This window comes from Ahaetulla prasina, chromosome 1, assembly GCF_028640845.1.
Source record: "Ahaetulla prasina isolate Xishuangbanna chromosome 1, ASM2864084v1, whole genome shotgun sequence".
Classification (NCBI taxonomy): Eukaryota; Metazoa; Chordata; class Lepidosauria; order Squamata; family Colubridae; genus Ahaetulla; species Ahaetulla prasina.
This window is the reverse complement of record NC_080539.1, coordinates 221,325,575-221,350,089: the sequence shown is the minus strand read 5'-3', so window position 1 is coordinate 221,350,089 and position 24,515 is coordinate 221,325,575. Positions and strand designations below refer to the sequence as shown.

The 24,515-nt window shown below is 38.3% G+C and overlaps 1 protein-coding gene across 9 annotated transcripts in view; it reads right to left on the bottom strand.

The window, feature by feature from the left end:
* Positions 1 to 401: 401 nt before the first annotated feature.
* The window catches only part of COBLL1 (cordon-bleu WH2 repeat protein like 1), a 121,986-nt gene continuing 97,872 nt past the window's right edge, over positions 402 to 24,515 (bottom strand). For 7 of the 9 annotated variants that reach the window (XM_058191535.1, XM_058191554.1, XM_058191562.1 and 4 more), the window contains 8 exons: positions 19,747 to 19,897; positions 18,346 to 18,420; positions 14,798 to 14,956; positions 13,876 to 14,068; positions 11,040 to 11,125; positions 9,051 to 10,537; positions 8,543 to 8,725; positions 402 to 2,344 (listed from right to left, as the gene is read on the bottom strand). In XM_058191535.1, coding sequence (XP_058047518.1) covers positions 2,255 to 2,344; positions 8,543 to 8,725; positions 9,051 to 10,537; positions 11,040 to 11,125; positions 13,876 to 14,068; positions 14,798 to 14,956; positions 18,346 to 18,420; positions 19,747 to 19,897 — 2,424 coding nt within the window. In that variant the 3' untranslated portion in view covers positions 402 to 2,254. The remainder of the gene's footprint in view (positions 2,345 to 8,542; positions 8,726 to 9,050; positions 10,538 to 11,039; positions 11,126 to 13,875; positions 14,069 to 14,797; positions 14,957 to 18,345; positions 18,421 to 19,746; positions 19,898 to 24,515) is intronic. The other 2 variants (XM_058191544.1, XM_058191570.1) reach the window with 2 other exon arrangements.

Sequence of the window (24,515 nt, the reverse complement as noted above, 5' to 3'; positions counted from 1 at the left end):
GGTCATATAATTTTATTTTCTGGTATGGTGGCATGATTGCTGTTTACAAAACTAGCTACATGTAAGCAGAAAGAATGATGTATAGTCAGATTAGCAAAAAAGCTGCTATATCAGTGAAGAGGTAAATTATGGTATTTTCCCAATTTTGCATTATGTAATTTTCCTGACAGCAATTCATTGCCCCAGGCAGAGCAATACAATGCAACTCACTGCATAAAAGATTTGGAAAATATTTGGAAGTCTTCATTAAAAACTAATCTGATCAAAACTTTTTTTTAAATGATCAAAAGTTGATAGTTTTCAAAATTATAATTCAACAGTGATTCAAGAATAAAACTAAATGCCATTTCTTTTATCTGAAAACGCCATGAGTTATTTAAAAGTAAACTAAAAATATTCCATTATTTCCAATGCATATCTACAGTTTATTGCTTGATCAGAACTAGGGTCACAAACAGATTTTCAACATAGAAATGCAACATTAATAAGTCAAGACAGGAAGGAAAAGATGGACAGACTGTGACAAAGCAAAACATCTATTACTGAGGATTTGGTTTTCTGCTCAAGATAATATGTCTTTTCCAGAGGTGATTTTTAAATTCTACGATACTAGAAATACACACTCAGAGAACTAACTCACTGACAATGTTTCTAAAATAAATTCAAACTGGAGAAATTGTCACCAATACCTCTTTCCTCAAGAGAAAGTGAAGCTAATTTTCCCCCCATAACCGTATGCTGAATTTCCTGAATGTCAAAAAAATATTGTAAAAATTAACAGACATAAAAATAGCTTGCTTTTATGAATATTGAAGAAAAACTCCACCAAAATCTGCATTCAACTACAGCTTATCTATTTTCAAATGCATTATGGGTGCTCTAGGCCATTGTGACTTTTGCTTGAGATCTCCTCAAGCTATACCTGATTCAAGTCAAGTTCAATGACTTGAAAATTTATATCCACTGCCAAACAAGTATCTTGAATCTTCAGTCCAGCCCAGAGTTGGATTGTGAATGCTTCATGTCAGCTTATATATATTTCCAAATATATGTCCTATGAGTCTGTCTTTGCCAAAGATCCTTTCCCAACATCTGCTTAGCTACTAAATTTAGAAAAAGATGTGGGTAGACGTTATTGAAGCTTAATGCTGGTGAGTCAAATCCTTGCAGGACTCGGAATGAGGATAGGAATGCTGAAATATACACCGATTTTTTAGATATGCAGTTCAGATATTCATGGACCTGCTCTTTGGTACCACCTTACAACAGTGGCTTTCCAGATGTTCCTACACTACCCAATTGTTACTATCTGTCCGCATTGGCCTTATTAATTGGTGGAGACACACTCATCTGCAACAACAGGAATGCACTCCAGAAGCATTCATTGCTATTTTCCAAAGTTTGGGATATGGATTTACAGCTGCTTTTGAAAAAACGTTATCTGATCTCACTGTTGATTTTTTTGCAAAACATCACAGACATAAGCACCCTAGCATTGAGACTAAACATGTTTTAAATAAAGAAATCCACGTATCAAGTGTTACAAAGTAGGTGCCAGGGGATTTCTGTTTTATTATTTTTCACTTTGATACTAGAAACAAACATGGTAACAATCAATCTAAATAGGCGTGATCCAGCCAAAATTAAGCACCTTTAGGTTCTACTGATTTAAGGGAGAACAATAAGTACTTAAACTGATTTAGAAGTATACAACTTTAGATGTATATCATCTACATTGGTTGTTTTTTTTACTAGAAGACCTGCCCATCAGAGTTTCTAGATAATATTTAGCTAAGTGCAGTAATTAATTTCAAATTTAACATTCAAGGCAACAGGTGAGAAGAATTACATTTAAATTCAAATGTTTCTGAACATAATTAAGCAGTTACAAACATTAACATTATAATTAGCATTATACAGCACATTGCTACACATCATTTATTATGAAGTGGAAATTAACATATCTGATTATTACAGCAGCAAAAATCTACAACTGTTCTGCGCCATGGAATAAGTTCTGAAGCAGCATTTTTAGTTTTAAAGAGAAAAGGCAAAAAAAGCCATAAATTATATATATTTAAGAATTCTTTTGAGGCATCCATTAAATTTCTGTGCTTCACTCTTGACAATATATACCCACACAATCCTGCATTTATACATAGTCTTCAATAATTATGCAGGTAACTGTGAAGTAGGTTTTATGCAGTAGATCTACGCAATTGTGATTAAAGTGCAAAATATTTGGTTCAAAGTCTTAATGACTACTGTATCTTGTTTCAATGGACACTGGAGAACTGAGACTGGATTTTCCATTGATGGCAATAGTGTTTGACGGAGGTGCAACCTGGAAAAGAAAATATTGTCAGGATCATAGAAAAAAAAAACTAGGCCTGGATACCATCCATCCGCCATTTCAACATGCATCTGTCTTAAAAGCTATCCCTGAGCAATCTAATCATCAGGATGAGATATCTACTCAGACCCCATTCAATATAGAAGTGTATACAGGTTTGATAAAGGGAGCGATGTGATGTGGTCAGTGAAGGCGGGTGTTACTGGACAAACATTCTGTTTTACCAAACAGTGCAAATTGGTAGGACAAAATGAAATGGAAGAAGCATATCTCCATGATTAAAAAACAGGAGGCAAAGATGTTAAAATATGAAAATACAAAATCAAATAGAATTGAGGAATAAAACAGGTTTTAAGATTGAGAAGATAGTAAAATATTTGGGTATCGCCATGACAATTCTGAACTATATACTGTTTCAAAATAGTTATATTAAAACATAAGAATGAAATTAAAAAGATATGTAAAAGATGGAACAAAATACAATTGTCATTTTTGAGAATTTCTGTGATTAGGATGAATGTTTTATCTGGAATGTTATTTTTATTTCAGACAATACTTGTCTTGACAACTGATGTCAATTGATGTATCATTTAAACAATGGCAGAAAAATCTATCTAAATTTGTATGGGAGGGGAAAATACAAGTTAAATATAAGGTATTATAAGAGTAAAAAGAAAAAGGAGGATTGGGTTTACCTTACTTGAAATTACATTTTATTTATTTATTAAATTTATATGCCACACATCTCACTGTTGCAATTATACTTCTCTGCTTGTTGGTAGTTTGGATGAAAGAACAGATATTGCTGGGGTTAGGGTTAGGGTGACCACAGAGCCCATCAAGTGGCTCATCTTATTGTAGTTGCTGGGGGGCGGAGGGCAGGTGGATTAATTGTTTTTTGCATTACAATTTTATAATGTAATGCTTCCCAGAGTCATGGACTGTGAGTTGAGTGGCCATGTACATTTTCTTAAATAAAATGAGCTCAGATTTGGGTGGCATCAAGATTTGCAAATAAGCTTAGATTTGGGTGGCATCAAGATTAGGCTAAAGTTGCTATAGATTTTAAAAACCATTATGTCAGGTGTGCCATTTTGAGAATATGGAATAAATTAAACTCAGGTTGTGCATAAAATCACTTCTGTGGTCTCAATCTTTTATAGCATTTTATAGACATCTGACATAATTATTTTTAAAATAAGCAAACATATATGATTAATGTATCATGATATATTAATTTTTTCAAGAAAATGTAAAATAAAATCAAGAAAAGATTTGGTAGAAAAGAGACACTTGTCAATAGCTTTTTTTATATATAATGATCAGAACATTTTAAACTAGAAAAAAGAATTTATGGTATTGAACAACGTAATTGTTGTTCAGTATTTCATTTTGAAATATACTACCGGTATATATAAAAGATAAATATGTTATTGCAAAATGTATAAACTTTGATTGAAATTTGAAATAGAAGAAATGAAATAATGTATTTATAACATAGGCTAAAATACAATATACAAATGGAACCATGAGGAAATACATGGTTTGACAGGATTGAAATTTACATTATGTTCTAATCTTAAAGGGAATTTTTATAAAATGATGTATCACTGGTATATATCACCAGAGAACTTGTCTAGAATATACAAAGGTCTTTGTATTTATGTTGGAAATGGAAAAGGGACATTTTATATTTGATGAACATGTAAAAATGCCAGAAAATTTTGACTCTCTAGAAACCCCTTACATTTTTGGAATGAAACAGGAAAAAAAAAGGATATGATTCCTGGCTTTGATTAGAAAAAATAAATAGAAGAAGGTAGCTTTTCTTTTTGTAACTATAGAATAAAGGGTAGTTTTATAATTGTATTATATTTGCTGCAAGAAAATCAGACATCATTGCTATTTCTTTTATTCTTTGTGTTTTTTTGTTTTTTTCCTTTATTTTCTTTATATTAATTCATCTTAGTTTTCATCTATTCAAAATGGTTAATAAAAAAAATATAAAAAAGAAACAGCAATATCTCCCTGCTTCTCAAAGAGCACGTGATAAAAAGCAAGCAAGCAAGCAAGCAAATAAGCTACCTACAGACTGCCTCAGTTTGAAACAGTTTTCATACTAATTAATATTACATTAATTTAAAGATCATGAGTTGGAAGAGAGCCCCTTATGGACACACAAGCACATTTAACTGATTTGGAACGTAGCTTCCTGCTATTTAGAAATCTGTTGAAATTTGTTTGTGGTTTCTAGCCCAGCACCTTTAGCCATTATAGCAAAGGAACTATAAGATACTCTGTGGCTCATCTCAGGCTAAAAATTAGTGGATTCTGCCCACTGTGCAACTAATTTTACTTCTATCATTCTCCAAAACCTTATTTTGAGTCAGTTGAAAATGACAGACATGGGGCTTAGGAAAAAAAAAAATTAATAGATCTTGCAAGGCTGCAATCAGTGAGTGAAGTCAACAGACACATGGAATGAGGTATACATTTTGCTTTTTAAAAAGATTTTAAAATTACCTTAAGCATTATCTTAATGGGAAGAGACAAGTTCTATGATGGAAACATTCTGGAGAGATAAATAGCTACAAGCCTTGCCCTCTTTTGACCCATTTGATTAGCAATTAATGAGGGCTTAATTCAACAGAAATAAAACGGCAGCACAAAAGGCCACAGAGTTTGGCTCTGCACCCAAACAAGTTATTAAGAGGAGGAAAATGTTTGGCTGACAGGAGAAACAGTTTTTTGCCTCATTTCTTAAATACTTTTAGTATTTAGGCAGTTAGTGACAGCACCTGACAGACCTTTAACCTGGTTTACTAGAGTAAAGCATTTGCCCAAAACATTCTTTCTCTTGGCTCTCCAAACACAAGGGAATCAAGGAGCCTGCCAGCCTGCTGACATTAAGGGTTTAGTTCTCTCACATGCAACAGAAGCCTTGTTTTAAAAAGCTAAAGTGACATTTTGCAGCCACAGCCTGACATCATCTTCACAAGAGGCATAAAAATAAATCTGATACCGCAGTTTCCTCATCCAAGTTTCACTTTCTCATATTGCTAGATAGTGCAAAAGTCTAATCAACAGGCTACTCTTTTTTGGGGGGGGGGGGGCAATGAAGAACTGAGGAAAATTGGAAACAACTTCTAAAAATGAATGGATCTAAATAGATCCATCCTGACCGTATTAGTTAACCTTAGAAGCCCATTCTCTTTCCAATGCACAGTTTTCAAAATGAATGGACGCATGGCCTTAGTTACTCTTCATTTTTCACCATTTATTTACTTATCTAATCAAACCCGTAGAGGGCCTCACAGCAGTCAAAGAAAAACAAGTGACAATAGAATTACTAAGTAGCAGAATATCACAGCTCATTATAAGAACAACGGGAAAACATGCAGGGAGCCAGCTCACATTCCACCCTTCCAAAGGAACTGTTGGAAAACCTTGATCTTCAAAGCTTTACAAAAACACAACAGATTTGGGGTCATATAGACAGCAGACGGAATGCTGTTCCAGAGAGCATGTGTTGCTACGGAGAAGGCCCTACAAGTCTGCATTGCATTACCATGAGGACTTGGGAGTGAGCAAACTTTCCAGATCTTATCACATGGGCAGAAACAACTAAAAGAAGCCACCCCCAAAGGTATCCAAGTCCCATGAAGTGACAACCAGCCCTCTGAATTGCAACTGGAAGCTAGTTAGTCAAAATAGTGGTGCAACAGAGTAGGTGTATGAAATAATGTTACACAGACAAAATGAGATATGACCATAATTCAGTGGTAGAATTCAAATTTTTTTACTACCGGTTCTGTGGGCGTGGCTTGGTGGGTGTGGTGTGGCTTGGTGGGCATGGCAGGGGAAGGATACTGCAAAATCTCCATTCCCATCCCACTCCAGGGGAAGGAAACTGCAAAATCCCCATTCCCAACCCACTCTAGGGCCAGCCAGAGGTGGTATTTGCTGGTTCTCCGAACTACTCAAAATTTTCACTACCGGTTCTCTAGAACCTGTCAGAACCTGCTGAATTTCACCCCTGCCATAATTATTTTTCCATCCCTGTGTTTTGGACCAATGCAGTTTCTGAGTATCCTTTAAGGTAGCCAAATGTAGAGTGCACTGCAATAATCTAAACAGGAGGTGATTTAAGGCCTCCCAGTCCAGAACAGCAATAGCACTTAGACTTATATACCACTTCACAGTGATTTATAGCCCTGTCTTAAGAGTCCCCAACAATCTGGGTCCTCATTTTACTGATCTCGAAAGGATGGAAGGCTGAGTCAACCTTGAGCCAGTGAGAATCGAACTGCCAAACTGCTAGCAGTCAGCACAAGTAGCCTGCAGTACTGTATTGCATTCTAACCACTGCGCCACCACAGCTCAGAATACAAGTTGTAATTGGAGTACCAAATGAATCTCTGGCCATGGCTGCCAATTGTTTGTTGAATAAGAACCTACAGTCTACGGACCCCCCAAATTGCACACATGTTCTGCCTGGAGAAGTGCAATCCCACTGAGAATGGAAGTTGAAAAATGCTTGAAACCAAAGCCATTCAGTCTTGCTACAATTAAACCTAAGCCTGCTCCTCTCCATCCAGACCTTGACAGTTGCCAGGCACTGGAACTAGATCTTAATGGCACTGCCTCTTTGGTTTAGGATTAAGATGTAAATCTGGGTATCATCTGCATTGTGATAATACCCGAATCTCTGTTAATGTAGATAACATTGTATTAAACACAAATGGGAAGATGGTGAGCCTCAAGGAACCCTGCAAGGCCAATGTTTTCGTCCTGTCCCACTGTCTGATCCTGGAGAAAGAAGAGACACTTGGAATTCAGAATTTCCCATCTCTAACCCCTGGAAGTGAAGGGCTCAGAAAGCTACTATGATCAATGATCCTGAAAGCTCCTATCAGCAATATCGGACAACTCAGTCCAGAAAATCAATTCCACAGGAAGACTAGAACTGTGTTTTATTAAGATTAAGATTTATTAAACTATAATAACAGAATCTTGCAAGTTTGATTCTGCTATCCTTCCTCTCCATCTTATATCCGAGTGAACCAGGGAGCATTTGCCTGTGCCACTTCCAAATAGTATCTTGCTTCCTAGGCCTTAAAAGAGTGTTTCGGCCTTTTTGTCTAGGTAATAGATGTTGTGTAGTTCTGTCAAGGTCATCTCCTGTACTTTCTACAGCAGCTGAGAGATTAAGCAGTAACAGAAGAGGTATACCACCTCTCTCTTTTGGTTCCACCAGAAGTCATCCACAAACACAATCAGTAATGTCTCAATACTATTCCCAATCCCTGTCTGGTAAAGAGTTCAGATAATGTATTTCCTAAACGGTCCACCATAGTTACAGCCAACAGAAGCAGGCAGCAACAATTAAAACCACAATGGTAGACTTTTTTTTAAAAAACACAAGAGAACACTGAAAAAAATACCTTAGAATAGTAAGCTATGCAATCACAAAGCTTGCCTGAGAAAACTGAATTCATTGACTCACTTGAGCTAAATTCTCTGTATATAGATTTTGTCCTATTAAGAACTAGAGCAAAAAAATTTCTGTAAAAAATATGCAAAATATTCTGCTGAGTTTACATGAAAAATATCCAGGATGGTTTTTGTTTAAGTACTGATTTTGAAACTTGAAGCATACAAACTTGAAACCGATTGCACCACCTTTCTGCTTTACTGCCTTGATTTTTAAGATGATACCGAGTTAACGATCTGCTTCAAAGGCTGAAGAAATTTTCGGAAGATGGAAGTGCAGCTATGAAGCCAGTTTATGGAAGACCTTAACTTGGAAAGTACAAATGAGCAAGGGAACTGAAAGAGAGGATGGAAGAAAGGAGAAAGTGACCAGGCAAATAGGAAGAGAGGGAAGCTAAGGGTACAGAACAACCTGATACCTTCTAAAATGGGTTAGTTGATTATTGTTTCCATAACAAAGGAGTAATGAAATATATAGTGTATAGTTAATTATATACTAGGTCTAGGTTAACCAGATCATAGTCAGGAACAACAGTTTTGAACACTGATCTATTCCCTACTGACATAATTTTTTTTAAAAACCACACGTTCACATCAATAATCATATTCTGATTATAACACTGACTTCGAAAGAAGTGTGCTAAATCCCCTGCTGTTGATTTCCCCTGAGCGGGAGAAGGGAGGACAGCGACTCACCCGCCTCAATTTGGCAGCAGCCTCTCCAGAGCGGATTGCAGCCAGCAAGCTCTGGTGGATCTGTTCGGGGTCAGGGCGTTGGACTGCTGCAGCAATGCTTCTCTCACAGATAGCGGTGGCTGGATGGTTGAATAAAGGGGGTGCCTGCCTGTTTTGCTCATAGCTTGCATCGTTAGTCTTCTGCTGGGTTAAAACATGGCCCAAGTAAGGTTAGCGGAGTGTGTTACCATCATTCTGAGCACATGTTCAAAGAGCTATAGGCTTCTAACTACAAAGCATTGTAACGCCTAACACATTTATTAAGCTTTCATGGATCCAGAAGAATAAATCATTAATTTATTATTATTATTATTTGGGGGGGTTAAGGTTGCCACAAAATTCAGGTAACCCAGATGACTGCCTAATGTTGGATAAATAACTTACTCAAATATTCCAGTAAGAAGAGAAAGAACTGGGGGTGGGGGAGAGGCAATGCCATTATGAATGTATGTTAAATAACAAGTTTTACCTTCTCTGTCAGGACCTGCTGTGTCTGAGTTGTTGGACTCGGTATAGGGGAATGATCCTTTACTTCGGTGCTGGATGCTGATGTGCTAAGATCAAGAGAAGATTGTTCTTTTGATGGCCTGGTTGTATTGGCGCATGTTTTACTGAAGGACTGTGATCTTTTAACTGCTGATGATACAGCAAGAGCAAAAGGTGAAGGTTTAGGAGAAGAATATGGCTGTGGCAAAACAAAAGTCCTCAAAGTTTTCAAATGTAATGGAGAAAGCTGGGATGAAGGAGAATTCAATGGATGAGACACTTTTACAGGAGAAGTGGCGGCTTTTCTTTCTTCTTCATCGCATCCATTTTCAGTAGTTTCCTCAGGTAACTGAGAAGGAACAGGAGTTGGTTTAGATAGTGGAGAGCAAGGTTGATCTGAAGGCGCCACCTTTTGCTCCGCCTCTACAGTCTTAGCTTCATTCTGAGCAGGGCCGCTTAGAGAGCCACTTCTTGCAATGGCAGAAGTTACATAATGATCTGTGGTCCTCCTCTGTATCTGCAAATAAAAACTGCTTGGCCTTGGACTCAAAATTTTTGGTTTTTCTTGCACTGCAGGTGGAGAACGTTTGTTTCCTGAATTTAGAATTAAGGGAGGAATTGGATGGTCTTGATTAGGCTTGGGATGTTCTATCTCCATTTCCTGGCCTTTGGCATTGGAGAAGGAAACTGGGCTATGAGCAGCAGCCGGGTATGTTTTAGGTGGCGAATCCCTCCCTACCTCCTGTAATCTAAATTCATTCTTAAAATCAGGTTCTGTTTGACACGGTGTTTTTGAGATATTGGCAGTCTCTGTTTGTGTGCCAAATTCTTGGGAATTTTCATTCTTGGGAGATACCGCTGCTTCTTGGCATTCCACAGGATCTAATTCCCAATTCTTCGCTGTTTCCAAAATCTTGGGAGGTACTATTTTGTAAGTAGTCATTCCAACTTTGGGTATGTAGTCTCTGGTAATTTCATTGGAAGGCTTAGGTTTAGGCTTTGAATCTTGTCTGTAAACTGGGTACGTTTTTGTAGGAGAACTAACTGAGCTTCTGACCATTGTCTTCGGGAGAACTTGGTTATCATTTACATATGCATTATCATGGGTGCCATTAGGATTCACGCTGTTTTGGTCTGCTTGTCCTATGGTCTTATTCATCATATTCAGGGCCCCTGAGGAATGTTTTTTCTGTACTGGCTTGTATATATGAGCTGAATTTTTGTGAGGGCTCAGTCCGCGACCCTGATGACTGCTGTTTTCACTTAATGCAGTCTGACCAAAATTATCTTCAGATGTGGTCTGGATTGCGACATCCTGAGTCTTTATTAGATCTACATTGATCTGATCACATTTTTGATCATTCACCCCATTTAGAGAGGTGTCATCCAGTGTCTCACGCTTGTTACTTTTTCCTATTTCTTCCTTATTGAGTTTGTTAGGAGGCAAAGGATAAGTTGGTTCTTTATGACCTTTTTAAAAAGAGAAACATAATTTTGACATTAGCACAGAGAAGAAAAATTCTTTGAATCACACATCTCTCTTTTTCATTAAAACAGTGCTAAGCATAATAATTCCCTTAATATAAATTTCATTGATTATACCGAACTGCTATTTGTTGGGCTGATTTCACAATCTATGCCTGCCAGACCCAAAATAGCTTATTAGTATTATAACTAATATTAGTATTAGTACTATATTAGTATAGTACTAATAGTGATAACTGTATTAGTACTGTATTAGTATAGTGCTAACACTGGTAACTGCTGGCAGAACTTTATGATTGCTGATTTATATGGCTTGAGAATGACCACAAGGAGAATCAGAAGAATTCCTCAGTGCCACTAAGCATTCCCGGAATGTTAGAAATTCCCTTGCATGAGCAATTTGCAGAAAAAAACTGTAGGGATCGTCTCCTGATTTTCAAGACATTACATGAAGGACAAGATCATAATTCTGACAAAGGAAACTCACCATTATTTGTGATTGGCTGCAATGTTCCAAGTGCGGTACCATTGGGAATGCTAACTCTTTCTCTCAGTATTTCACCATCTTGAGTTCTGCAAAACAAGACAGAAATACTAGGGAGAGGACCATTGTCAAACAGATGAGAAAAGCCACACAAACAAAATATAATTTGTTTCGTCAGAAAAAGAGCCAAAGGCAGAATATTATTGTAGTCCTAAGGTTATAATAATGCTGAATGAGGATGACTTAAAATGGGTCCTTGGAATTCTACCCATTGCAGCATCCCTACAGTCATGTGATCATGATCCTGGTGCCCAGCTTGCAATTATGATGTAGCAATGAGCCATGATCATGTGATTTCCAATGTCTCCTGCTGGCTTCCCACAAGTAAAGGTCAATGGGGAAACCAGCAGGAAATTGAAACTCACTGTCACATGAGGTCCTTGCTTAGTGATCCATGTAGTCCTCATTTAATGACAGCTCTGCTGGAATTACTGTCTCTAAGCAATACAACTACATGATGCTAAGCTTTCTTAACATCGCAGTCCCAGTCACAACAGCCCCAGAATTACCCTGTGGTAAGATAATTGGATAAATTGGATGAGTAAGTAAATAAGTGAGTAAGTAAGTAAGTAAGTAAGTAATCAACCCTAGGACTACCTGTAATGATGGTAACAATGAACCATAAAATAATAATATGGTCCATATGCTAAAATGTAGGCATAAATTCAGCTTATGACTCAAGAACTACAATGAAAGAAACAATGAAAACAAAATTACTTTAAAGACTAATATATTTTTATAGCTTAGCTTTTTATGGGCTGGAATTATTCTAGCTGGCAGGTATACAAGGATATTGAAAAGACAAATATAGCTAGAGAAAAATCAAGAAATAAAAAAAGTATGGACTGCAATAGTTACATTAATCTTTACATTTAAGTAAAATAAGCATAAATAAGTAGTGCTCATTGAAGCCCAAGCCTTCTGGTATGGATAGGCTAGTCAATTGTTTATGGTGTGATAAAATTTTATTTTGAGGACACAGGTGACAGAATCAAACTTCTAGAAAACTTAAATCTAAATCTCCCTTGATCATAATCTTTAGGTAGCAGCTATGACTATCCATGGCTTGTGAGAAAAGTAAAAATGCCCAGTCCTGAAACCTTGTGCTATCAACTCCTGCAGGTTATCACTTAAGCACATTTCTTTTAGGTTCTTAAGAATGTAAACTGCATTAGATAACTTGGCAGAAACACAGTATATAAATGTAAAAGTATATAATCTTAATTTTTGTTGAGATTTTAGAAATAAAAGAGAACAAGTGTTGTAGATACTGGGGAACATAGCCATTTTGTTGCCAGGAGCAGGTAAGTTTTATTTTTTTTAACTTTTTATGGATTTGGGTCTCAGCAGGCCACAGGAGGTATGATGATGATAAAGGTGATACACTTGAGATTTTTGGCATGTTTTAGAACAGGGATGTCAAACTGATTTCATTGAGGGCCGCATCAGGGTTGTGTTTGACCTTGGAGGGCCGATGGGCATGGCTAGGATGGGCATGGCCAGCTCGACGTCATTCATGTCAGGGGTGCCTGTGGCGGCCTGAGCACTCTGTCAGCAAAAACAGAGTTTGGGAGGGCCACTCTGTTTTCACTGGCGGAGGGTTGCAGCCAAAACCAGAGTTCCGTATTTGCTGGCAGAAGCACTACGGGCGGGTCCTTCGCTGTTTCCAGGGTGGCCCCATGGGCCAGGATCTAAGCATCCTGTGGGCCAGATCCAGAGTTTGACACCCCTGTTTTAGGAGGAAGGCTGTATTTTGTTATATAGACAGACAGCCCTATGACCATTCATTCAAAGACCATTCTAAGTACCATTGTACTGTACTGTGACTGGTCCTTGGAGCTCCAGTCATCTCAACACTGCAGTCACATAATCACAATCTGGATGCTCAGCAAGTAGCTCCTTGTTACAACCCTGCCGCATCTCCCTTACACTCTTGCAGACCTTCTTCTTGTACCCCTCTGTGCCACACCCTCCCTGACTCCTCCTCACAGCTTTCACAAACCGCACCAATTCTTACATATCCCCTTGCATCTTTGCACACCCTCTCCAATCCTTCCGTGCACCTCCATGCTCTCCACCTAAAAGCAGTTGATCAGGGACTTACAACTTCCTACCAGCTTCCCACTAATTTTGGTTGTGGAAAGCCAACAAGAAGGTGCCTCACTTAACCACCATGGGATCTGGTTAACAACTGGAACTGTAGAGATTGCATTGCTATGTAATGCAGTCCCAACTTTACAATCGTACTGCTGGACAATGGAATTCTGGTCACAATTGCTGTCACAAATCAGGGCAAAATAGGTGAATGGAATCCAGTGGAGGCTTACTCATATATTTTAGTGTTTATATGTTGGGAAAAGTACAAAACAAACAAAATAAATTATAATGCCATCAAAACCCAGAACTGTTTGCTACCAAGGCTCAGTAGGGTGGTGCTGAGAGCTCCTCCCCCACTCCCAATGTGCTGGGAACTGAACCATCAGCTGCCAATCTTTGATAAATTCTCCAGCCCTAAGCAGTTTACACAGTCAGCATATTGCCCCCAACAATTTGCCCACCTCAGAAGGATGGAAGGCTGACTCAACCTTAAACTGGTCAGGATTAAAGGAATCGAACTATTAGCAGTGTGAGCAGTTAGCCTGCAATACTGCATTCTAACCACTGCACCACCACAACTAACCTACAGTAATGTGAGACGATGGCACCCAGTTTGGATGAATTACTCCGTTCCCACACTCTCATACATACATAAAATTATACTAAACTTAGCTTTACTTACTTATCTCCTGCAGTCGTGTTTTCTGTTTTTTCTTCATTAGACTCCTGTGCATTGTCTCCAATACCAAAACTTGAATCAGAAGCAGTTTCATGCTTCTGAACATCAAGTGGAACCTCAGAAGTACTGAGAGAATCATCATATATTTCTTCTTTCTCATCTATCTCTTTTAGGCTATATTCAGAACCCATGTCAGCTGTGCAAAAAAACAACAACACACACACACAAAAAGTAATCTTTGGAGAGTTTCAGTATACAAAAGTATATTGCTTTTTTAAAAAAAATTTGAATACTCGCTTATTGATGCATTTGCTATGCTGGTAGAGAAGCCTTGTCTTATTATTTAAAATCACTATAAATAAGGTAGGGACAATGTAGTATATGAAACACTTATATATTAATAGAAGATGACAGTTTGGCAAATATATTTGAAAATACCATTAAAGCAATGTTGCCTTCTTTAATTAAACACATAAGAAAATAAACCAACAGGAACATAGGGAGCTGCTTTATATAGAATTTAATATATTTAGGCGTTCTGTGGAAGAAAATAGAAAATTATCTAATGGTATTACCATAATCAGAGGAAAAGTCTCTGCGTATCTCAGCTTCCCCTTGGCTTCATTAGTAAACTAATATTATCATATGACTTCAGCGTAAATGTGCTGTATCATAGAGTTATGTTAAGACAAATGCAACAATGGCATTCTTAAAATCATCAAGAAGAGAAAGCAATGAATAAGTTAAAGTAGGGCTACAACACTCAAAGCAAGCACATGAAGCTGAACAGAATGGAAGATCCTCCTTTCCTCCCCAAAACTTATAATAAATGGCTTCATTACTCCCAGAGAGCGCATGTTAAAATGAGACTAGTATGTATTACTTAGTAAATTAGTCCCAAAGAAAAAACATGACAACTACCTACATTTGAGCGACACTTCAGATTCATCTGGAGTATCAGGGTTAACCAAAACTCTACTTTCATCTGCAACTTGCTGGATATTGTTTTGATCATGACTGGTTGGATCAAAGCTGCATGAGGTACCTGCTGCCACTGGGGTCCTGGTTAGATCAACTACATTGCCTAAGAAGCAGGTTAGGAAACAATGTGTGAATTAACTTGATTAATGTGACAATTAAACAAACACGAGAAAGAAAAAAAAGCAGAGGGAACAATGTTAGTTAAATCAAAATGTTTTCAGTCATTTTTGGTAATATTAATAGGCCTGCAGCACTTAGTTAACAGACACAATCTAATTAACACTTTTCTCTACTCAGCACTGAAAAGAATTATAAATTTCTTTGATCATCAAGGTATCAGTTCAAAAGAGTCTTACCTCGAACAAACAGAATTACTACCTCTTCCAAAATACTGTCTACTGAAATGGTACATGCTTTATTTAAAAACAAAACAATTTTTGTTTTTCCTTTGAAATTATAACTTATTTATAACCACCCAGATGCAAATGTAATCAATTAATCAATGAAATCAATGTAATTAAGTAATTACCAATTTTTTTCCCCAGAACAATTAACTGTACACTAAAATGGAGGGCTCTGTAGAAAACACAATGTAAGCCGCCCTGAGTCTTCGGAGAAGGGTGGGATATAAATGTAAATAAAAAAATTTTTAAAAAGCCCATGAAGCACTTTTCTGAACCCACATTTCAATGTTCTTTTCTCCAAGGCTCAGGGTCACAGCCTTCTTCCACCTCAGCAATTCTCTTTCCAGCAGGACTGCTGTCAAAATGAAGCAAACTGTCCTCTATGCATGCGCACTCATGCCCAGATGAAATGGAAAAGAACCTCGGAGCTAGTACCGAACCTTAAAGAAATATAGCCATCTTGATCATCTGAGGTGCATATTGGAGGTGGGGTGAATATTGGTCCCTTTGGAAAGCCCAGGCTATTAAACGGGGAAGTAGAATTGTGAATATACTTTAATATGCAGAAATGCAATAATAATAATAATAATAATCAAGGACCTCTCTGATTTGATTGTGGAGAGAGAAATGGAAAGGTGGGGGGGGGGACACAAGTCTGCTGAAAATTCAAAGGAAGAAACCAACAAATTGAGTTGCAGAGATTAGCTGTAGTTATAGGAGGAGCTGCATCCCAAGCAGTTCCAAGTTACTTTTCTTACTATTTTGTAAATAAAGAGATTGTTTTTGCTTCAGCAGTTATCACCTTCCCCCACATCACTGTCAACTATTTAAGCCCTTTCCAGCCTTTATAATGGAAGCAGGATGTGTGACTAGACCAGGGGTCAGCAACCTGCTGCTCTGGAGCCGCATGTGGCTCTTTCACCCCACTGCTGCGGCTCCCTGTCACTCAAAATATGCATCGCAACCGCCAATGTGTGACACCCGCCAACATGCAATATATTGAGAGCTTTTCAAACCCCGATAGGCCAACCATGGATAAATCCAAGAAAATAGAAGTGTCAGAAGAAAACAGAACATTTAATTCAGCTACATATGCTAGTTTTGTGGCCGCTCAAGAAATAGTCAGGCACAGGAATGGTTTTGTGGCTCTCGGTGTTTTCTGTGGGAAACTGGTCCAAATGGCTCTTTGTGTGTTTAAGGTTGCAGACCCCTGGACTAGACCCCTTTCCCTGTATGTTTCAGAGCCTTCACTCCTATAGTTGAGGTGGGGGGGGGGTTATGTAGACTATTACTCAATCGCATACTCTCTTAACCTAACTTATTTAAAGACCAGGAACATGGTGTAATGGGAACAAATCACATCCCCCTTCATCTCAAATAAGATATCAAATTATTATTTGAACATTATTTCCAAGAGGAAACTAGTGCAGAATATAAGGCTTCAATCGTGTGTGTGTGTGTGTGTGTGTGTGTGTGTGTGTGTGTGTGTGTGTGTTCCCTCCCCCTCCCCACTTTTCAGAGTATTGATCTACATGGTATTTCACTGTGGTTGCCTTTTTTTAGGTTTTAATAAATAGAATAGAATAGAATAAAAAATTTTATTGGCCAAGTGTGACTGGACACACAAGGAATTTGTCTTGGTGCATATGCTCTCAATGTACATAAAAGAAAAGATACGTCCATCAAGAATCATAATGTACAACACTTAATGATAGTCATAGGGTACAAATAAGCACTCAGGAAACAATATCAGTATAAACTGTAAGGCTACAAGCAACGACGTTTCAGTCATAAGTGGAAGTGGAAACACCTACTATAGCATGAATCAGTGGATTTACAGATATTTAAATATTTATGTTGTCTCTAAATCAATGTGACTGCTTAAAAATAGGGGAGGAGGAGAAGTTCCCTGAAGAAAGGCCTGCATGTATGTGCCTTGAAGTCAGTGTTTATTCCTGATGACTGCCTGGATATGTCCTTCCCTGCCATTTTCTCAACAAGGTTTTTTGGAAGTGGTTTTCCAATGTCTCCTTTTTAGGGCTGAGAGGGAGTGACTGGCCCAAGTTCACCAGCTGGCTTTATACCTAAGGCAAGTTAAGAACTCAGAGTGTCCCGGTTTCTAGTCTAGTGCCTTAACCACTATTACTTGAAATATTGCATCCAGTTTTGGTTGCTATGATATAAAAAAGATGTGGAGACTCTACAAAGAGTGCAGAGAAGAGCAACAAAGATGATTAGGAGACTGGAGGCTAAAACATACGAAGAACTGTTGCAGGAATTTGGTATGTCTAGTTTAATGAAAAGAAGGACCAGGGGTGACCTGATAGCAGTGTTCCAGTATCTAAAGGGCTACCACAAAGAGGGGATCAACTTATTCTCCAAAGCACCTGAAGGCAGAACAAGAAACAATGGATGGAAACTAATAAAGGAGAGAAGCAATCTAGAACAAAGGAGAAATTTCCTGACAGTTAGAACAATTAATCAGTGGAGTGCCTTTCCTCCAGAAGTTGTGGATACTCTAACACTGGAGATTTTTCAGAAGAGATTGGATAACTATTTTCTGAAATGATATAGGGCAGAGGTCCACAACCCCTGGTCCATGGATCAGAACCAGATTGTAGCATGCCAGAAACTGGGCCACACAAGCAAGTAAAGCCCCATCAATGGGATGCAGGCAGCATGCAAAATTACATCCCCTCTGTTCCATGGAAAACCCTCTCTCCACAGAACCAGTCCCTGGTACCCAAAAGGTTGGTGGGGGGCACTGATATAGGGTTTCCTACTTAAGCAGTGAGTTGGACTAGAAGACCTCCAAGGTCCCTTCTGTTATCAGTCTGGCCCCAAGATAGGCTTAAGGAAGGGGAAAATATTAACATAATTTAATAATGCTTGATTTTATACATTTTAAAGCCCAATTCAAGTACCGTAAATTAAAATGAAAGCCATTGTTTTGGGTTAATTTAACAATAATGTAATAACAACGGTATAGAAAAGAATAATAAAGGGGCATGAAAAGTTTTCTAGCAATACTGGTTGATGTAGCTGGGTTTGTGTTTTTTTGCTTTAGTAAATGTTGCATTAAAAATACCTGTTGGAGATTGCGCTTTTGAGTATTTTCCTTTGTCAGTGCTCTCTGTATGAATTGATTCTGCAGATTCTGATCCTGAAAAATAGGTAGTCAAAAATAGGCATTTTGGAAATATTTCTTTTTCATGGCAAAACTGCAACAATACCCAAGTATCTTTTATCAAAAGTAAATTGCTATACAATTGTCAGGTTATTATTGTTCTTGTGATACTATTTTTCTGGCAACAAAACAGTCAGCCACAGGTAGTCCAACTGTTGGTTGGACTGAACAGGTGGGTGGACTGAACGGTCACTAAATGAACTGTTGGGTCAACAGTTGGACTACCTGTAGATTGCATGCAGTCTGTGCCTGACTGCTTTGTTGCCAGAAAAATAGTATCACAAGAACAATAATAATTGCAAGTTACAACAGCACTGAAAAAAGTGACTTATGACTGTTTTTCACACTAACAACCGTTGCAGAATCCCCACGGTCAGGTGATCAAAACGTAGACACTTGGCAACTAACTCATATTTATGACAGTGGCATAATATCATCCCCTTTTTGTGACCTTCTGACAAGCAAAGACAAAGGGGAAGCCAGATGCACTTAAGAACCCTTGTTATTAACTTATCAAATGCAGCGATTCACTTAAGAACTGTGGCAAGGAAGGTGGTAAAGGTAAAGGTTCCCCTCGCACATATGTGCTAGTCATTCCTGACTCTAGGGGGCGGTGCTCATCTCCGTTTCAAAGCCGAAGAATCAGCGCTGTCCAAAGACGTCTCTGTGGTCATGGGGCCGGTATGACTAAACACCAAAGGCGCACGGAACGCTGTTACCTTCCCACCAAAGTGTTCCCTATTTTTCTACTTGCATTTTTTATGTGCTTTCGAACTGCTAGGTTGGCAGAAGCTGGGACAAGTAACAGGAGCTCACCCCATTACGCAGCACTAGGGATTTAAACTGCTGAACTGCCGACCTTTCGATCGACAAACTCAGTGTCTTAGCCACTGAGCCACCCCTAGCAGGAAGGTTGTAAAATGTGGCAAAACTCGCTGAACAAATGTCTCACTTAGTAATAGAAATTTTGGGCTCAATTGTGGTCATGAGTCAATTGAGTAATAACTTCCCATCAAGTTTCAATGGTAAGAATAATACAACAGGCCACTGCTTAGATCTGCACATATACTACACTGATCTCATACAATATTCTAGGTTCTTGGGAAGAACCTGATGAAGTCAAAACCAGCTAAAGATATGACCACAATGATTTAACATTTGGGGGTATAAAATAGTAATAATTCAATGAGCCAATTCTGATTATAAGTTAAAGAAAGCAACTGAAAGTCATTACTTTCCATGAGGGGCAAAACTGCTTCAGGTTTTGGGTACAGAACTGTGAAATACTGTGTCAATGCTTACCTGTATCAATGCTAGGGTCACTTTGGCCTTGCAGTTTTCTGGAAGGTGGAGAAGGTGCTTTGCGCTTTGCCCGCTTTAAAGAAGAATTAACTGAAGACGTGCCACTGAGATGGAGAGAACCCGATCTCTCTATTCCCACTCCTGAGAGTCCCTGAGAAAAAGATCAGAGCAGAAATGAAACTAACACAGAAACATTCAAGAATATAGCCAGACAGTAATCATTCACTGTTAAATGAACGGTTGCTGGAATTAGGTATGTCTAGTTTAATGAAAAAAGGACTAGGGCAGGGGTAAAATGCTACCGGATCGGACCGGATCACACAATTTGGTAGCGATTGCAGCCGGTAGTTTGGCGATCTGGTAGCGATGGCAGAGTAAAGCTCCGCCCACCCACTCGGGTGTTGTTACTTCCTGGTTTTAACCAGGAAGTAATGTGTTTGTTACCTTCTGTGCATGTGCAGAAGGTTTTGCGCATGTGCAGAAGGTATGTGCGTGCATATGACACGCACGCATGCACTAGTGAAGCGAGCACACGCTTGTGGAGCATGCGCTCCCAAATTGGTAAGGAAGGTAAGTAGATTTCACCCCTGGACTAGGGGTGACATGACAGCAGTGTTCAGATATCTCAGGGGTTGCCACAAAGAAGAGGGAATCAAGCTATTCTTCAAAGTACCTGAGGGTAGGACAAGAAGCAATGAGTAGAAACTAATGAAAGAGAGAAGCAACCTAGAACTAAGGAGAAATTTCCTGACAATTAGAACAATTAATCAGTGGAACAACTTGACTCTAGAAGTTACGAATTCTCCAACACTGGGAGTATTTAAGAAGAGATTGGACAACAATTTGTCTGAAATGGTGTAGGGTTTCCTGCCTGAGCAGGGGGTTGGACTAGAGGATGTCCAAGGTTCCTTCCAACTCTGTTATTCTATTCTATTCTAAATGCAAAAATATCTTTCAACACAATCAAGATATAAATTCAGTAGCACTAATATCTCCATAAAAGATGTATGTATTTGGTCCTTCCTTAATCAACTGATTATTTCAGCCAACTATTTCAGACAACTAAGCATTAATTTGGAGTTATAAAAATATGGATATATTTTCCCCACATATATAAATAAATAATTAAATTCTAATAATACATTTAAGTGACTGTAACTTAGTCCAAGTGATTTTTATATACCAACATCTGTCTGGGATCATAAACCTTCACAGTCCAGACACAATGGAAAAGCTACTAGTGTTTGCTGTAAAAAAAACGGGGGGGGGGGAGGATGGCAACCTATATTTTATTCATCCTAGATTCTCTTCTAACCAAGCTATATTTAGCTGAGGGAAAAATCTACTTGCATGTTGTTCAGAAAAAAAAGTAAACCTTTAAATGTTACAAGTAAGCTAAAGCTTTAAAATCTATCTGCCCGTGCAGACCTCGCTCATTATTTAACAGTGAAGTGGCAGCACTTAGCAGACCTTGGATGATCTTGAAAAAGCTTGTTTAGTACTCAGATGGGAAAGCACCAGGAAATCCCAGGGTTTGTAGCTTAGCCCAGAAAGTCAAAAAGCATTTTAGAAGCCAACAGGGGCAAATGACTTCTATACCGTTACCAAGGAAACAATATGGACATGCCTGTATCGCCACCAGATGTTGACTTAAGGGAGACTTCATCTTCAAATTTCTAATTAGTGACTTCCTAAGCTAAGAAGCAATGTTAAATGCTAAAACTGAATAACTAGTTAACCGTATAACACACACACAATTTCTTGTCCTCAGTGTCACGCAACGATTTCGTGTTGTTATGAGACCGGGATGGAGTTCCAGCAAAATTCTTCATCAGTTAAAAACCACAAAACATAAATATTCTCATGCATTTAGAAAAGTAGTACGTCAGCAAGCATCCCCTCTTCCAAGTCCTACAGGCAATTCAAAATTACCTCTGGTTGTTCTTTGTGGTACTCGGGGGCGGGGGGAGCTGTGTGTAGTTTGGAAACCACCTGAAACTTTCAATATTTTAAAAGTAGCCTTTCAGACGTATTGGATTATAGCTCTCCAAATGTCTACCAAAGTGTCTGGGAATTCTGGTGAGTGTAGTCCATCACATCTGAAGGGCTATGGCTGGAAAAACCTGACAAAGAGCAATTTTAGGTTGCACATCTCATTTACTTCTCAAATGATGAGAAAAGTCAAAGAAGATAATCAAACTCTTATATTTTCCATTTAAAACCAAGAAACCAATAATAAGTGAAACTATAATAAGTGAAACTTATCCTTTTTAGCTGGCTTTTCTTGCCACTGTTTGATAGTACCACTTTAGCATGGATAAATGCTTTGCTTTATCAAAACTGAGCAAACTGTTCAGCTGGGAGAAAGGTGCTTCAGTTTAGTCTAGCACTAAGATAATATAACAAGTCACTCTGCATTCTCCTTTTAAGCTATACCTCAGCAGTGGCTGTATGAGACAGAGCACAGTCTCAAAACTGTCTGAAAAACAGGAGACAAAGACACAGGGGTCAGATAATCAATCCACTAAATTTTATTAGTCCCCTCACTTTAATTAACAAGGAAGAATGCTGAACTTTCAGATGTAAGAGAAGAGATGATTTAGCTAGAGAAATATTGCAAGGAAGTCCCTAAAATTGAAAGAGAACTTCTACATTTTACAAATATGTACACAGTTAAAAAAATGTAATGTGAGAAGCATGAACCAAGAAATGAAGCTCTGCAGATTGCAAGTTTTAGGACAGGAGAACCTGGATGAATAGTAATGGGCAACTTTAAACCAGATGTTTCTATGTAATTTTCACGATATGAAACCATGTCCTAGACAAGATTTACCATTAGATTTACAAAAGAGGGTTTCTAAAGCCTAGAATAAATCTCTTGAGATGAGAGAAAGTAAGTTTGAAAGAAGGTTCAATCCTATTGCAGCGACTTGAGGAATTAAACATAAGACTGTCAGAAGTAAAAGAAAGGGATATAAAGTTGCTTGTCTGATCAAGGTTAAAATATGAAATATTTCTATTCATTGTGTAAACCCTTGATGGAATTTAAACATTTTTTCCCCTTTCTGATTTCAATTTGTATTATCTTTTTACTATTATTAAACTCTTCAACAAAAAATATTTTTAAAAAGGACATGCGATTTTATGGGAGAATAGAATAGCCTAATACTCAAGGAGGTATACGTATCCCACTATATCTCAATTAACAATAATCATATCTAACAATATTAGTGGATATTCCATTAGTATCAATGTTATAGAATGTACAATGTTGCACTGAACATGAAATGGAGACAGGCATAGAAGAATGTTTTGGCAAATTATAAAGTGTTTTTAAAAGAAATGTCTAAACAACGTCTTACAAAAAATGTAATAGTACCAGTCAGTAATTAGAGAACTAAAGCTGGAATTACTTAAACAGGATAAGGTCAATTATGTAGGAGATAAGTTTGTAAAGTTTTAGGAAGAGAATTTTTTGATTATTGCAACTTATATTCCTGCAAGGAATATAAATACAAATATAAATATTGGACATCAGTGGATAAGCTACATTGGAATTAAATTAACTACATAATAGGAAATAGAAAAAACAAAAAGTGTAATCCAATAATCCAGGACAACTCCAGGTGCACATTGTGGAACAGACCATGAATCGCTGACATCACATATTTAGGAAAGTAGGTTAAAGTACTTAAAGGAAGAGTAGCAAGATTTGATCTGCAAAACATTCAGTCAGAATGTGAAATCAGTCTATGGAAAGGACTCAGTGACCGCAAAAGAGCAACTGGGAGCTAAAGAAAGGGATGAGACATTGTGAAAACCAAAATAGAAAAACTATTGTAAGCATTTCACAGAATAAAAATTTCAAGTGGCTTTCAGAACAAAAGTATTATGATTTTATTTCCCATTACGATGGTAAATCATCATTCTGAATGTAGCCTACCAGCAACCCTTATCTGAAAGCAGTAGTTACCTTGAAGTCCCTCACAGGCTGCTTGTTGTGGTCTGGCGGCAGCTGTGAAGCAGGCAGCAGAGTTGGACAGTGAGGAGATTGGGAAGGAACATGGGCCAGTCCTGGAGTTTGGAGAAGACTTGGATGAGGGCTCTGTGTCAGAGGCAGAGAGGGGGCCAGGGCCATCTGGGAGTTATGTGCTGCCTCTGAAGCCTCCAGAGTTGGATATCAGCAAGGCAGAGGAACAGGTGGAGCCTGTTCCCAGTACGCGCATGCACAGAGCTGCCAGAAGGCAAGAACAGTTAAAACAAAAGGGACAACTTGGGAGTAGGGCTTGGAGATGATTGGCTCCTCCCATAAGACATAAAGGAGGAGCAAAGGCGCGTGGGCCTTTGCAGGAAGCAACTTTGTTCATTTTGGTCGATTTAAATTCTGAAGCTCCGTTTTGACTCTGTGCTCCGTGTGGTCTTGCAAAACCAATTGCCAATTAGGTCTTTGGTAGCATGTCAAGGGAGATAAAGGTGGGTGCTTATCAGCCTTATCCTGAAGGATTGTGGCTGACTTCTGTCGGACACTTTACAAAGTATTTGTGACTCATTACGGACTGTGAATGAACATAATTCACAGCCGTTGGAATAAAAAGAGGGTTTTTGTGACTAATCGTGTGCTTTTTACTGTCTCAGGAAGCCTAGGTTAGAACACTGCTAAAAATGTGGGCCAGTGGGTGACTGCAGCTTCCAGTTGCTAGTAGTTACGTAAAGAGGGCTAAGAAGCTTGCATACTATGATGGAAAGCACATCGGGGTGGGGGTGGGGGT